The sequence below is a fragment of the Callospermophilus lateralis genome, chromosome 4 (assembly GCF_048772815.1).
Source record: "Callospermophilus lateralis isolate mCalLat2 chromosome 4, mCalLat2.hap1, whole genome shotgun sequence".
Taxonomy (NCBI): Eukaryota; Metazoa; Chordata; class Mammalia; order Rodentia; family Sciuridae; genus Callospermophilus; species Callospermophilus lateralis.
Window position 1 is genome coordinate 63,482,234 of NC_135308.1, and position 16,360 is coordinate 63,498,593.

General features: G+C 43.1%; 1 protein-coding gene across 3 annotated transcripts; it reads right to left on the minus strand.

Annotated features, from left to right (window-relative positions):
• Nucleotides 1–268: 268 nt before the first annotated feature.
• On the minus strand, nt 269–10,330 carry Pex26 (peroxisomal biogenesis factor 26). 3 transcript variants are annotated; one of them, XM_076853911.1, is made up of 6 exons: nt 10,227–10,330; nt 9,752–10,062; nt 8,114–8,254; nt 7,378–7,673; nt 5,762–5,908; nt 269–3,467 (listed from the first exon to the last, which is right to left on the minus strand). In XM_076853911.1, the coding sequence occupies exons 2-6, from the start codon at nt 10,015–10,017 to the stop codon at nt 3,364–3,366; spliced, it is 954 nt and encodes a 317-aa protein (XP_076710026.1). In that variant the 5' UTR covers nt 10,018–10,062; nt 10,227–10,330; the 3' UTR covers nt 269–3,363. The 3 variants fall into 3 exon arrangements, with proteins under 3 accessions (XP_076710026.1, XP_076710025.1, XP_076710024.1); XM_076853910.1 differs by having other exon boundaries at nt 9,752–10,120; XM_076853909.1 differs by having other exon boundaries at nt 9,752–10,330.
• Between the last annotated feature and the right edge of the window lie 6,030 nt (nt 10,331–16,360).

A 16,360-nucleotide genomic window follows, 5' to 3' on the forward strand; every position in this document is an offset into this window, starting at 1 on the left:
GCTCTGTGACTTGGAGCAAATGGCTTTACCTTTCTGGGTCTAAATTTCTTTAGCTAAAAAAGAGGGTTATAAGATGTGATCTGCCACTGAGGCTCTTTCCACTTCTAACATCCTCCAAATCCCACCATACACTGCACTTCTCTGATCCCCCTCTAAATTGCTGGTGTGTGTTGTATGTGTTGAACAGCACCACCCTAGTGCATGCCACATAGGTCACTTTAAACAGACTAGAAGCCTCAGTTAAAAAAATACAAAGAAACAGATGAAATTAGTTTTAATAAATTTTATTTAATCTAATATATCCAAAATTATCATTTAAACATGTAATCAACATAAAATATAGTTTTGAGTTTCCGTTTTTTGTTTTTTTTTTTAATTTGGTCTTCAAAATCCAGTGTGTATTTTACATATACAGAATGACTCAATTTGGACTGGACACATTTCAAATGCTCAAAAGCTACATTTGGCTAATGGCCAAAGTATTGAATAGTGCAAGTTTAGTAAGTCTAACAAGAAAGCCCTCTCTTCACTTGACCTCATTAAGCCCAGAATTGAAGACCCATATGAGCACCTGCCTACATCCATAGTTCCTCACCTGATTAGACAGGTAGCTGCGGCTGTACCCAGCGAGCACTGCAGAGTTCAGAACAGAGACCTTAAAGGCCTGCAAGCTGAATGACACTGGGGAGCTTCAGAGAGTGCAAAACAATGAGTTGGGGATAATCAAGTCTTTACATTCAGGGTTTTCACAACACAAAATTGCACAAACTTAATGTAGCCCTCTTATGTCACATCAATCCACTCATTAACCCCTCTGAGCACCTTCTCATTTCTAGACTCCTTGCTGGGCCCTGGGATACCGCTGGACCTGGTAACTGCAATCACTCAAGAGCTCCTCCCTAGGGCAGAATGTGCTAAGTGCTTCCTTATGAACAACCTCTTTACTCATCCAGAAGTCCTTGTGGGATAAGAACTTAAGAAATGAGAGCCTGAGGTTGAGAAAGATAAGATTACATAAAGGATCTGAGCCCTACTCTTAAAAACCACTATGGGGCACACTCCCCAGCCTCAAACAGCTCAGCGCACCAGAAGCAATGAGGAATTATGCAACTAGAGGTCATGACTGCACAAGGGATAAGAAACAAGGGAAAAAAAGAAAGAAAGGCCTGGAAGCAGGAGGGCTTGGGGAAGGATACCTGGAGGCTCCCTGGAACAAGACTAGAAGGTTGAGGAGCTCCCCAGACAGAGAACAAATACAGGGCCTTCCAGCAGGAGCATCAAGCTACAGAGGCCTGAGGAAACCCTGATTGCCTGGTGGTTGGAAGCAGCATGTTTAAGGAATAGAGGCCCCAGACACATGGAGGTATTTTACCGAAACCTACACCTAACAGGCCTTAACAAACATGAAGAATCTGGATTTTATCCTAGGGATCATGGAAACCACTAAAGATTTTCTCTAGGGTTGTGAATGGGGCCAGATTTTCTTTTTTCTTTTTTTTTTTTTTTTTTTTTTTTTAAAGAGAGAGTGAGGGGGGGGAGAGAGAGAGAGAGAGAGAAAGAATTTTTAATATTTATTTTTTAGTTCTCGGCGGACACAACATCTTTGTATGTGGTGCTGAGGATCGAACCCGGGCCGCACGCACACCAGGCGAGCGCGCTACCGCTTGAGCCACATCCCCAGCCCCCAGATTTTCATTTTTGAGAAATCATCCTAAGCCAGGTACATAAGTCCCAGTAACTAAGGAGACTGAAGCAGGAGGATCACTTGAGCCCAGGAGTTTAAGGTCAACCTGGGCAAAACAGCAAGACCTCCACCTCAAAAACAAAGAAAAATTTACTCCAAAGGAGGGATCTCACACTTTGCCTGATTCCCTTTATCTTTCTGGGGTTCTAAGTTCAATTTAAAGGCTATTATACAAAGCATAGATTTGCTTCTTACAAAGAGTTGGACCATGTCCTAGAGTTTTAGATTTAATTCCAAGGGTCTGTGATGTTTGTTTTCTCTAAAGAGAAGTTGTTAACTCACAAACCCTGAAAATGGACCAACACAAGCTAGTAAGTATCCTTGGCATCAATGTTGACTGGGGTCCCAGTATGGGCAGCTTGCTTGGACTTCGATGAAGAGGCCATCTCTGGCTGGAAGTTTTCATGATTCTGACATACAGTAGTACTCTACATTTACTTACAAAGAAACGTGTACGATTTTTGTGGCCAAGGAGAAAAAAAAAAAAAAAATGAAATGTTTCAACTCCTCAATGCCAAGGCTCCAGTGTTTCCTCCTCTAAAGCCTATTGTTCACTGCCTTCAAAGACCACATCTTACCCCAGCCCAGCCCCCCACACATTCCTTCCAGCTCACCTGATTACCCAGTTCCATTTTCAGCTCATCAGCCTCTGAGGCTGACCTACTTTTCAAGCCTACAGAAGCAGAAAAACTTGGGCATTATACAAACGATAGAACATAATTAGGACAGACATGACGGGGAGGATCTGCCACCGCAGGTACCAAAGTCACAATGATACAGACAGAATCTGGATAAACAACTATGGGGCAGTTTTCAGGAAGGAGAGAGAGAGTGGCAGGCTGAAAGAGTGGGCAAGGACACTGAATGTAATTGAGCAGGATTTGGCCACTGACATGCTGGAAAAGTGAGCTGAAGACCAAGAGGCACCAAGCAAGATCACTTTACCCAGTGATAAAGGCTGAGCGGGCTCACTTTGCTTTCAGTGGTCACCTTGGTGTTCTGAAAGCCATGCCCCATTCCAAGCAGAGAGAGGCCTCAAGACTCAGGAGGCCTTCACACCCACTGCAGGACCAGGGGAACAATGATTTGATTCACAATTATAACAGGTCTGTGGAAAGAAATAGAGGAGAAAAGAGAGAAGTTGTCTCAGATCTCACTCACTCTAATTAAAGTGCTGCCCTGAAAGAGGATATTCAGAAATAAGTTTTTCAAGGAAGTAAAAGGTCAAGGGTCACTCCACTAGGATGTTTCTGAACTTTTTGCTCTGTCAACACCCTGACCTGGAAGGTCACCCCCTGCCTTTGCCAAGAAAATGGAATGTTTCAGGGACACATTCCCCATTCCCAAACCCCTTCCTCCCAAGAGGCCTGAGTGTAAGAGGGTGCAGTTCTGACAGCTATGTGCTCTGGTCCCACTTTGCTTCCACATTCTCCACCAAGGAGAGGCAATGGGTGCAGAGAGAAGGGCATAAGAGCAGCAAGACAAAGTTCACCCATCCAGAATGTTCCCCCTGGAATGAGGCTCGCCCCATTACTACAGGAACCTGGCTGGCATCAGGGAAAAGAATATTCTCCTACAAAGGTGGAAAATGAGAGGCCAGGGTGCAGGTGGAAGACTACTCAGTCATGGAGGGGAAGCTGGTAGAGGCGAGCAAACATGGCCTTCCGGATCCGGTGGAAGAGCTGAGCCAGCTGGTAGAGGAAGGGCAGGGAAGAAGGAGACGCTGCAGGAAGAGGGAAAGACTCTGGTAAGTATCCCTTCTCACACGCCCCTTTTCACTCCACCCATTACTTGGTCCTCAGGAGCTCTGCCACCTGAGGATATGTACTTGGTGCTTCATGTTATTTGCATCTTCTTCAATAATAAGGACTCTCACTTTCTCTGGGATATGGTTTCTCCACTTGACCTTAAATTTTCTTAGAAAATTTAATTTTCTTAGAAAACCTTAGAAACCTTAAATTTTCTAAGAAAAAGATCTGGATTTAATCTTACTTTTTAATATTAAAAAAACAGGCAATAGTGACTGTCTTTGGAAGAATAATTTGGGGATAATCTTTCACTACATTTTGTACCTTTCTGTACCTTTTAAATTTGAAGCTATATGATAATTTACTATAAAAGTTAATTATACTGAAAATAATATAAAATAAGATCTACCAGGTTTTTTCTTTTCTTTGTTTGAATTACTGATTTAACAGGGAATATACATTTTTTTTCTTTGAAAAAAAAATGGGTCAGATACTTGTGAGGCTGAGGTAGGAGGATCATTTATGTTCGGGGATTCAAGGACAGTTTGAGCAACATGGTGAGACCACATATAAAAATGAAACAAAACAAAACAAGAAAAGAGAAACTTAAAAAATTGTCTGGCGTTAGGGATGGAACCCAGAACTCTGACCATGCTAAGCACATGCTGTACCACTGAACTTCACCCTCCACCCTTAAAAAATGTTTTTTGTTTTTTGTTTTTAAAGCTACTGATAGTCAACTGTTCTTATATCCTTTCTAGTAGTTCTAACTGTGGTCCACTTGCAGATCCTCTCCTCCTTTAGGCCAAGACACTTCTGAAGAAGCTCTGAGCAGCCTTGGAAACAGCAAGTTCAAATGGCCTGCTATACCCATTTGCATAAATGCAAATAACATTTATGAGACTAAAGGGCTTAGAGGAACCATAAGGAATTTCTAAGTTTTTATGAAGTCTCTGGTACAAAGTAGAAAGTCAAAGGGTAGATAACAAGAAAGAACACAGACTGGCTTTTTTTGTGTGTGTGGTGCCCGGAATTAAATCCAGGGCCTTGCACAAGCTAGGCAAGTGTTCCATCACCAATCTAACATCCCAGCCCTATCCTTACCAGTTTTGAGAGCCACCTAGTGACTTCGTACAGCAAATAGGACTTTCTGGATGAAATTTCTACTCAGAATACAGCAAAAGGGTTAAAGTCATATAACTTTAAGTCTGAGTTAATAAACAGAGTGGAAATTAGATCATAACTCACAGAAAGTAACAAAAAAATAATCTAAACACATGTCTGTCTAACCTTGGTCCAGTGTTTATACATCTGAACAGTTAATTCAGGAAATAATCAACGGTGTCCAAAGTATCACTTTCTACTTTGTAGTAAGACAGAAAACAGAATCGTCATCAGAATGTTGAATATTTAAATCAATTATGGGAATTTCTATAAATTGAAATATTATTTAGGCTATTTAAAGCCATGCTTAAAAGAATACTTATGATACATAAAACTGCCTACCATACTACCATATCCATATCTACAGAAAAAGACTGCAAGTTTAACCACTGCAATAGTAAGCATAGGTGATTTTTTTCTTCTTCTTCTTCTTTATGCTTTTCTCTGTTTTCCACTCCCTTCCCCACTTTAGCAATAATAGGTACTTAACCCAGGAACACTCTATAACTGAGTCATAGCCCCAGCCTTGTTTTTATTTTTTTAATTTTGGGCAAATTGTTGAGGCTGGTCTGGAATTTGTGATTCTCCTGCCTCAGCTCCTAAGTAGCTGGGATTATGGACATGTACCATTGTGCCTATCTCCACATTTTTCTAAGATGTAAAAGTATTTCACTTACAATTTAATATTTGTAACATTAACAATTTTATAAACATTAATTAGACATTATACTTAGATTAACACTCTTTTAAATATTCATAATGAAGAAGGTTTGTTTTGTTTTTAATTCTGAAGTGCTAGTCAGATTTCACCCCTAAATAAAGCAGACATCTATATGACTCCATCAGTGTTCAGAACACTCAAATTGCAGATTGGATTTTCTCCAAACTGCTCCCACAGACTCTACAGCTAGTCTTTCCTTCCAGGTAAGGCTGACTTCTGCTTAAATCCTCATTGTGGCAGAGGCTTAGGGAACAATGTTGTAGTCCATGGCTCCATCCCCAGCAGGGCTCTGATGGGAGTACAGAAAAGCAACTGTTCCCACAGGCCCAATCACTGTCAAGGACCCCTTCCCCAGGAAGGAGGGTATGGAATGTTCTCACTTACCTGGATCAAACCTTACCACCAAGAGACAAAGGATCAATGTGGCAAGGAGGCTCTTCTTGAAGGATAGAGAAAGAAAGTAGCTCAGAGCACAGTCCCAAAGCCGGCGAAGCAGCATCAGTAGTGACAGGAACTTGTGGGAAAATGAGCCTGGTCAGGGGACAGAGTATAACTTCAGAGTAATTTAGGAGAATAGGTTCAGTTCTGAGCTAAATTATAAGAGTTACCTCATGAAGTTATTCAAAAGGAAATTCCAAAAGCTTCAAAAATGTTTTGAGGACAGACTACATCACCAACTGACTGTCATGTGCAGACAACACCTACTTAGCTGAGTAAGCCCAGCACATACGGTGTTTCTTTTAATGGTCTCATTATTTTATAGCCTTATTTATAGCCTGGGTTATGACACATACATAAGAGTAACACAGACCCACAATTCTGACTATTACATTAACACAGTGAAATGAAAGGCACTTAATATATATAGTGAAGAATTCAATAGTCTTGGATTATGAATATAAGCATGAATACTACCAGCACAAAGGCAAGCAGTATCAGTCCTGAAAGAAGAATCTGGACTTGCCGTCAAACATCTCTTCTCACCCTCTCCCTCCCAGGAGGTGCAGGGTAGAGGGCCAAGGCAGCCACACATGATCCCTGAAGCCAGCAACCTGCTTGCAAAGAAGTGATTCTACCTTAGCAGGTTGATGCTTTTAAGCACACCAAGAATAATATTTTTGAGAACAGGATTACAGTCTCCTAATTAAACTGAAGGACCTTTGTCAATTAAAAAACAACAAAAAGACTCCCAGATGAAATTTTTAAATTTAGCATAATAAAGAATTTTTCTGCAGAACTGTCTAGAGATGGAATGTGCTGTTTCAGGAGATAATGAATTTTCTATCTTTGCAAGTATTCACACAAAAACTCAAGGAAAGGGAGATGAAAGGATTTAAGGATCAGGGGCAGGGTCTGGAGTACAGGGCCTTTAAATTCTCTTGTAACAGAACAATCCCCACACTCACCTTTGTGTAGGTGATCCTAGCATGATGCTAACTAGAAGCCATTGTGTAAAACTGCATCCAAATGAGCAAGTTAGACCTCAAGAAAATAGAAATACTCAAAAGCTCTAGTTAAGTGAAGGTAGACTGGAATTGGGCAGGAACCAAAAGCTGAAAACAAGTAATACTTACTTCGTAAAGTCAAGCTACCAAATTATGATGTTAGTTTCTCAGCTATCCTGAGTATATCTCATATTTGTCTGTGTTGGGGTCAGCATTTAAAGGAGGACTGACATCCCACCAGGCTATTATGGTAGAAGCAATATATCTAATGAGAGGACCTCAAGGAGATGATGACTGATCAGCCCTCAAAAGGAAGGTGACCTTCAGAAGACCAGAATCACAATTCATAAACCCCAACCCTTTATGGAGAGTCTTATTTCATTGCAAACTTTAGAGGGTCTGGTTGGCTTTTTAGGCAATTCATCAAGTTTCTGTGATTCAAGAGTTATTCATACAAAGAATTGCTCCCAAGGTCTTAGGAAAGCCTTGAAGGACTCAAGATGGAGGCAAAGTCCGCAATTCCACTCTATAGAGACCACAGAGGTATAATCCTACCTTCCTGGTTTAGTTTCTGGACCTCCTGGGAGCTTGAATGTTCCTGTTTCTGCTGTTGCCTCGCTGCATGAATGGTCTGGAGCACTTTTAGTCGCTGCTCCTCACCAAAGGCTGTAGAGCCCACCACAAGCTTTTCAGCCTCCAAAAAGCGGCCCAGAGGCAGTAGCACCCGCTGTAGGTGGAGTTCACACAAAGCTCCATATTCTGGAAGGTGCTGGTTGTCTGGGTCTTGAAGCCAGGAACAGACCACATTCAGCACTGCTCCAGGCTCTTGCATTTTGCTGTATAAAAGAATACTGCATCCCCAAATAATGCAATCCCCCCCCCCAAAAAAAGTAGAGTCAGTGCTCCATAGTTGGTTATTTCTCGTAACCACTATGCTTCTCCTATCAAACCCCTCCCAAGTCCTCCAGCCATTCCCTATAGAATGCTGACATTGTTAAAGAATTAGGAATTTCTAGGAAGTAGCAAGCAGCTCCTTCAGTTCTATCTACTGGTCATCCCACCTCACTCCTATTCCCTGTCTCCTCTCTTCTTCTTTTCCTCTATCCCAGTCCTAAAATCCCCCTTCCTCATCCTTTACTGCTATTTTGAGGTCTGACAAAAGCAGGGAGGATTAGCTTTGGAGGGAAATGGTTAGGGAAGGAGAAAGAAGAAGTATTAGATCCAGATTCAGGAGAGAAGAGAAAAATCCTCTTGTTCCAGTACTGATCTACTGCCAGCAAAAAGGACCTACCACAGCTCCAGGACTTTCGGGGGTAGCTTTTCAGGGACCTGGTAATATTGAAGGACCCAGGAGAGGACTTCCCGCCACCGATCCATTTCTGCCAGGGCCTGGATCCCCACAATACACAGAGAACATTTCACCTCCAAGTAGCTGTCAGCAGAAAGACCAATTCTGGTTTAGAGTAGTTCCCCTTCAATTCCATTTCCACCTATACCCTGGGACTATTCTCCAGCTCCCAACTTAACAGCCATTTACCTCTCCCATCCCAATCATCCTGAGGGATTCACAACTGGTCTCATGGGTGGTCCTCCCTGCCCTTCATTACTTTATAGAGGGAAATCAGCTGTTGCCCAACATGCATCTTTGTATGGAGGTGAAATCAAGTTTGAATGAACATAAAGGGTATCCTGAGGGGAAAATATCAAGGTTCAACACAGACATGTGTATCTAAGGAGAGCTGGAACTAAGTGTATGCTTAGTGAAGACATGGGCTTGGAGCAAAGGTTTTGGCTACATATAGGTTTAGGAACTCCACAACTGGACTTTGAGAACTACCTAGTAAAGTACCTCCAGATGTCCAGAAGCAAAGCCTTCAACATTCACTACAACAACCTCTCTTGCTCCCTAAAAGCACAACCAGAGTTCCAAAGTTTATCCTTCTCTGAGGTCAGCTTTGACTTTCTACGCTCCAAGTGTGCCCTAACCCAAATTTACAATCCATAGAGAAATGGTGCCCTTAACTGCCAGAGTAGGCTGTGGGATTAGAAAGAACAATGTAGAACCAAGATCTTCTCCAGATTAATTCTTATTTTTTTTTCTTTTGGAGAGAGGGAGGGAGGGAGGGAGAGAGAGAGGGAGGGAGGGAGGGAGGGGGAGGGAGGGAGAGAGAGAGAGGGAGGGAGGGAGGGAGGGGGGGAGGGAGGGAGAGAGAGAGAGGGAGGGAGGGAGGGAGGGGGAGGGAGGGGGAGGGGGAGGGGGGAGGGGGAGGGAGAGAGAGAGAGAGAATCTTTTTTGTAGATGGACACAACACAATGCCTTTTTTTTATTTTTTTAATGTGGTGCTGAGAATCCAACCGGGTCCCGCCCCTGCTAGGCGAGCGCTCTACTTCTGAGCCACAATCCCAGCCCCAGATTAATTCTTTATTCCAATCCTTCAACAGGACCAGAACACTACTCCTGCTTTGACACCCCCCACCACCACCATTTCCAAGATCAGCCACGGTCTGGGGTGAACAATTGTGGGATGGGGGCTAGGAGTACCTAAAGAAGGATTTCCTGCTTACTGAACCAGCTAACTATTGAACACCTGATACACATTCAACCTCCCCACCATGCCATTATACGCTGGAACTAGGAGTAAGGATTGCCAATAGGTTCGGTTACACCACCGCATCTTCATTATGCAGTGCCTCAGTTTCTTCCTCTGTAGCATGGGCCCAAGATGCACAAACAGTCTCCCATAGGAAAGCCAGATGTGCAATTTGGGAGGGAGGAAGGAAGGAAGGGAGGGAGGGAGAGAGGGAGGAAAGCCAGATGTGCAATTTGGGAGGGAGGGAGGGTGGGAGGAAGGAAGGAAGGAAAAGAAATCATGCAACTTTTGAGTCCCTCCCCAAGAGCACCCAGAATAGAATCGAGCCCAGCACGTACGTGCCCGCGGGCTCTTCGGCCAAGGAGTCGTTGGCCAGGCTCTGCCAGGCCCGCTCGCAGGTCTCCAGTGCTGCGCGGAAGTCTAGGTGCACCACCAGGAGGTCGGCAGCCTCCTCCAGCAGATGCACTGAGGGAGACGCCGCCGGGACCAAGCGCGCGGGCTCGCTGCTCCGCAAGGGGGCCCCGAGCCCCTTAAGAGGGGCTGCAGAGGTCAAGATGTCGCTCTTCATCGCCAGCCTCGGCTCAAAGCCTGTCTCCTCAAACATCAGAAGGACCGCCTCTCCGGAGACTCCGCGATATCCTGAGTCTGCCTGGGAGAGGAGGGGAAAGTCTTCCTTCCCTTCCCCACAACCTGTCCGAAGGTCGATTCTGGAGAAGGAAGAGGAGGGAGCAAGACAAAAGCTCGCCAACAGCCTGGCACTCTGAGAACCAGTCTACACGTCAGGTTTGCAGAATTGCTGCATCTATGGAATACCTGGCCTTATTAACTCCGGAGAGCTCTCCCGGCTAACAGAGCCCGGCAGCAGCTGCATGGGGCAGCAAGGGCCGACATCTTTGGCGGTCGTGTGGATACGCGCCTGCTCCGGACTCCGGGACTCTGGGAGTTGTAGTCTCCAGCGCTCGACTGAACCGCCCTCTAGAAACGGGGAAAAGATTGTACTACAACTCCCAGCACGCCGCGCACCAGCTGTCACGGTCCTGGGAGAAAACACCTGCGCCCAGGGGTTGAGAAATAAGGGCAAATGGACTACTAGCAAAACCACAGCAGTCTTGGGAGGTACCCTCGCTAGCCAGTTTAGGCAGAGGCGAAACGGAAGAAATTCCATTAACGGAGGCGGAGCGACCTGCACGCTTCTAACTCTTGAGTTTCTCCTGGGGTGGCAAATAGAACTGCTGGAGGAAGTCTAGGAAAATTACTGAAAGAAAACAGCAAAGCTGGCCGCTTTTTCAGAATATGTTCAGCCTTCCCAAACCTACCTCACAGTTCATTCAATGTTTTAAATGGGCCTGACATTGTACAACACGCTTTGTGTAAGATCGTTTAATTCTTCCCTCCCCATTTTACAGGTGAGGACATTGGACCCTACTTAAATAATTTGCTGAAGGTCACACAACTAGGAAGTAACAGAAATACTGTCAAAGTAAGGCACTTTGGGTAGATGGCATATGTTTAATCACTGTCGGTTCTTCAGAAGCTGAACTGAGTCCATACTTTCTATTCAGGGGATGCAGTCATCACACAAACAAGCTAGGTAAGTTCCTTGAACCCTCGTTGCCCACATAATTTAAGTATGTGGTGAAAAACAAAGTCATGCGATGTGTAATGCAATTTACAATGAAATGCTAAGACCAGAAAAGGTATTTGATAAATCGTAGCTATAATAACTATCTAATCTGAATAGTTACACAAATTACATCTATTATTATAGTATGTGTTTCACCCAGGCTTTGCCTAACCTCCCACATTTATACTAGAACCTCTTGGCTTCAGTTTCTCCCGGGTGTTCTACCTTCTGAACGCTCTCCAAAGCGTCCCTAGAATCATTTGCTCCCCTATTGATTAGATCAGACAGGCCAGGCACAGGGTAAGTGCTTGATCACATGTATATTTCCTTCCTCTGTCACTGAGTATAGACTTATCCATCTTCTGGGTTTACAGCTCTCTGCAGAAAGGTAATAAGGCAGAAACATCAAGTCCATCAGACTCAGGAAAAAGAAGTGTGGACACTGTGACCATATAAAATGCCACAAATATAAATATTCCACAAATATTTTCTGAATACATACTAGGTGGCAGGCACTGTTCTAGGCCCTGAGGATCCCACAGTGAACAAAAGAAACAAAAATGTCTCTTTTACTTAGCTTACACCATCATGGAAGAAAAAATAAATAAATAAATAAATAAATAAGGTTGGGAGTATAGCTCAGTGGTAGAGCACTTGACTAACACATGCAAGAGTCTGGGTTCCATCCCCAGCGAGAGAAAGTTAAAAAGGGAGGAAAGAAGAAAGGGAGAGGAAAGAATAATATCAAATGGTGGTATATGAAAAGGAGAAATAAATGAAATAGAGAGGAGAGAATGGAAGTGATAACAGTGGAGAGGTAAAAAATGGTATCTGCATTTAATTTCATTTTTTAATAGTAAATTCAGGGATGAGGACACAATAGAAAGAAAATATGTCCCTTGTGCTCAGCAATAGCCCCTATCATTGGAGTCACTATTCATTTTGGAACACTGCCCTAGAACCAACAAATTCTCAGCGTTTTTGTGAGTAGTCCTTCTTCCTCACCAGGCAATATTCATTCCCCCACAGCAAACTCTAGAGAAAAAGCAGAGATGCCTAGAAAGTGTGAGTCACTCTAAGACTGAGCATGCCAAAATGTTTAATCAGCTCTGCCTCAGACTTAACATTAAATCATGAAGATTGTAGGTAATAATATAATTAGTAGGCTGGAACAACAAAAAACAGCCACACCAAACCAGAACTGTTTCTCAGAACTGAATTCAGAAGTCTGCCATGAAAAAACAGGAAAGTAGAAAGAGCAGCAGAAAATAGACCTGAGTGGACCTTCGCAAGATGAAGCTGGTGCAACCACATCCTGCAGGCTTTTAAAGGACTGCTGCCCAGAAAAGTCCTTCCTTCATCTCTAGCAAATTTCTTGATGTTCCAAATTTGTCCAGGAGATGGCAGCACAGCCTTAAAAGAAGCAGATTTGCCAGAAACCAATTTATTTAGTGGTGAGTAAGCCAGAAAAGAGGTCAAGATATTTAAAGAGGGAATGGGGAGTGCTCAAAATCATAAAAATAAGATTATGTTCCATTTGTGTGTTTCACCCAATTTTCAACTAAATATACAGGGCTTCACAGTATTTTGTATGTAATCATCTGACCTTTGCAGTTCATGCCCAGAAATTGATTTTTCAACACACAACCATGATACACCATCTCCTTTATATGAGTGTACTCAGAATTTCTAGAGCTAAGACACAAAAATCTTAAAGAGAAGCGAAAGAAATCTATCTGTGGGAGTGTGAACAGGTATTATATATTACACCTACCCAGCTAACCTTCTTTCTGACTCAGGGATCATGATGCAACCAACCCATCCTTCTCTCATTTTTTTATCCTTGGAATAAAACAAGGAATGGAAATAAGAACTGTTTTCCACTATCTATAAGGCCTGGCTCATGTTAATATTTGTATTGTTGAAATTGTTTTATTTGCAGAGCAAATGGGACACCAACATCCAAATTATGGTTCATTCCCAACCCTGTCCAAGCTCTGGAACTTGGTTTTCTTCCTTCTGTTTGGCAAAGTGCTCAGGGCACTTCCTTAGTCTGCAGATGCAGATTTGTTCAACATGCTCCTTTGGTGATGAAGCCATGTGACCTATAGTCACCTGACTTCTCTGTGCCTTATTCTTCTCATCTGAGGAAACTAACACCAATATCTGTCACATAAGGCAGTGGCAAGGGTCAGAAGAGAGCCTGTGACATCCCACTGAATCCCTTACATTTATGAAATCATTCAGATTAATACAAGGTGTAATGTATGGAGGAAAAATAAGGAGCAGGAAGACTCTTAGTCTACCTTGTTCTGTAATCTTACTTTTTGACCTGGAGTCCAACTCTTGACTCTTCCACATTAAGGTCAGGGATCCCCACACCTGCAGTCAGCCTGGCCTATCTTGCTCCCTCCAAAATGGTTCCACACTTCAGACTAATAAACAGCATCCACAGCTGCTCCCTCAAACCTATCCCACCCAGCCAGAGTCCCTCAGTACAGAGACATCTAAAGCAACACACTGCAAGTAACAGATCATGCCAAGTGTGGACCTTTGGTCAGACATAAGCTAAGGAGATAACTGCGGGCAGGGTGGAGAGAATGTTTCCCAGGTTGGACAAGGGACGTGATTCCCTGGTTCCAGATCTTTGTCAGCTACATAGCATTTGTATGGCTCTTTTTGAAAGCCTGGACTTGGAGTTCAGGGTAAAACTCAATGCTTCCTGTTTTCTCCTCTCCATTATAGACACAGCAGAACTCTGCTTCTATATCTAAGAAGTAATCATCCTGTAAAGTACTTTACAATAATAATGATAGCTCAATTTATATAGCATGGTATTGGCTAAGTGCCAAGTGCTCTTCTGAATGTTGAACTTTTAACTCATTTTAATTCTCAACAACCCGATGACAAAGGTCCTGATATTGTCCTTATTTTGTAGATGAAGAAACTGAGAGGTTAAGTGACTTGTCCAAGGTCACACAACATGCCTATGGCAAGGAAGGGCTTAAAACCTAATGGGGCATTTTGGCCCCATAGTTTTTCTTCTTACTGGAACATAATACTTACCTTATTTGAGCTTGACAGTATACCTGAGAGCAAGGTATTATTATTATTATTATCCCTATTTATTGAAGGAAAACTAAAGCTCAAAAACTCTACTCAAGCTCAAAGCACATGATTTCAATGGCAAAACTGGAATAATAACTGGAGATTTCCTAGCAGATCACATGTCCAGTGACTATTCAATCCCCAGCCCTGCAAATAAACAAGAACAAACCAAGACTGGAAATATAGCTCAGTGGTAGTGCACTTGCCTAGCACACTCAAGGGCCTGGGTTCCATCCCCAACACTAAAGAGGGGGAGGGGGAAGGACAGAAGGAAGGAAAGAAAGAAAGAGAGAAGGCAGGCAGAAAGGGTGACTAAAGAATCATCAGTCACTCCTCTTCATCTACATTAAAGGTGACTGGGGAGTCCTTCTAAGGAGACCTTCTCTCACCCATCCCAAGAAGATCTGTTTAGCGAAAACTGAACAAATCTTCCTGATTCCAGGCCAAGACTGCTCTTTGGAATAAGTAATGGATACTCTCTAGGGACAGATAATTCAGCCCTGGTTCCATTGTGGAAGGGTGTAAATATGCTCTCTCCTCCCCAGAGTCTTTGCAGTTCTCACCTAAATCAACTGACCACTCCCAACTGTACTTTGCTTTTTTCATGCCTCTCCTATGGGTCCTTCTCAATTTCCACATTTCCTTTTAGTTATTTGATATCATTCCTCTATTGGACTGTGCCCTTTGGAGGACTGGGATGGGGTCTCACTCATTTCTGCATCCCTGCAAAACAACAGGCAAGCAATGCTCCAGAGGGGGCAGTTTTCCAGAGCTGTTCTGTGCCATTTGGTCTTGACATTCTGGCACCCTTGCTGGAGACCAATGGGAGAAACAGGTTGAAACTGAAAATACACATGCCCTAGATGTTCCAGAAGTTCCAGTCTGCTTCTTATCTACGAGTAATTCATAATGTCCTTTCTAGCATATTCTTCCTTATTTCCTTGGCAACAATCTAATAAACCTGTTACTCTGCAAGAATTTTGAAGGTAGAAAGAGCTTTATCACATTAGTCAAGGAAACTGAGACTCCACCCAGCAGCTGCTTCTGAAACAGACTAAGAATGACACCAGATGGAACATTAAAGCGTTAATAAAGCGAGGAAAATAGGTGTCACCGCTTTTTTTTTTTTTTTTTTTTTTTTGGTTCCAAGATTGAACCCAGGGTCCTTTAGCCACTAAGCCCCAGCCCCAGCCCCTTTTATTATGTTTTATTTTAAGACAGGTATCACTAACTCCCTATGACCTTGCTAAATTGCTGAGCCTGGCCTCAAATTTGTGATCCTCCTACCTCAGCCTACTGAGTCTCTGGGATTACAGGCATGATTACAGATTACATTACATCTGGCTCAGAGCATGTTTTTTTAACTAATGACAGTTTTGCTCAGTTCAAAAATTTAGGACTGCTCAACTCCTACCAAATGGGTTTTGTAAAGATCTCTTTCTTTGTAAGTCAGTATGCCAGGAAAATTATCTTTACTGGGATTTACCTGGAACAACTCTAGGAGGTTCTAGTTTGTGTGAACAGCACACTCTGGAGTTGTGTGGTTTTATACCTGCAACTCCAAGTATGGCAGCCCTAGTTGTTCCTACTCCACAATATCTTTGATGCTTAAGTTTCAGTTCATTGAGTTCTTCCTAGGAACACTCTCAGTTGTTTGTGGTGATTCTGAAGAACGTGCCCATTCCCTCAACCTCAGTCTCTTGTCCTCGGTGAAGATGTGCACCAACAGAACCAGTTGCATCCAAACACATGCCGACTTGCCTGTGGAAAGTTCTCTGGGGAGATTGTCCTGCGTTGTAAGGCATGCTGCCACCACTCTTCTATTTTGTGTCCTACTGAGAATCATGTTTTCGCCTGTGTGTCTGGTTCTGAAACATAGCAGGACAGTGGCAGTATATTACAGGTAGGTTCACCACACCCTTTCTGAAGTTCCTCATGACAAAAGCATGGATGAATGGGTGAGTTTACCATTCTCCCTCTGACACCCAGAGTCTAAGGGACTAGAAGGGAAAGAGGTGGAAAAACAGGATTCCCATGTTACCATTGCAAACAAGGAAATTCATGTGTACATAGCCTATGATTGAAACTACCATGTTATTACAGCCATGAAAGAAACAAGAGATGAAAGGGCATCTCTTCCTCCTTTCCCAGGGTTTTCTTGAAGGGAACTCCATTCCTCTCTGACTTTTTGTCATTATGATTTTCACAACTGCTC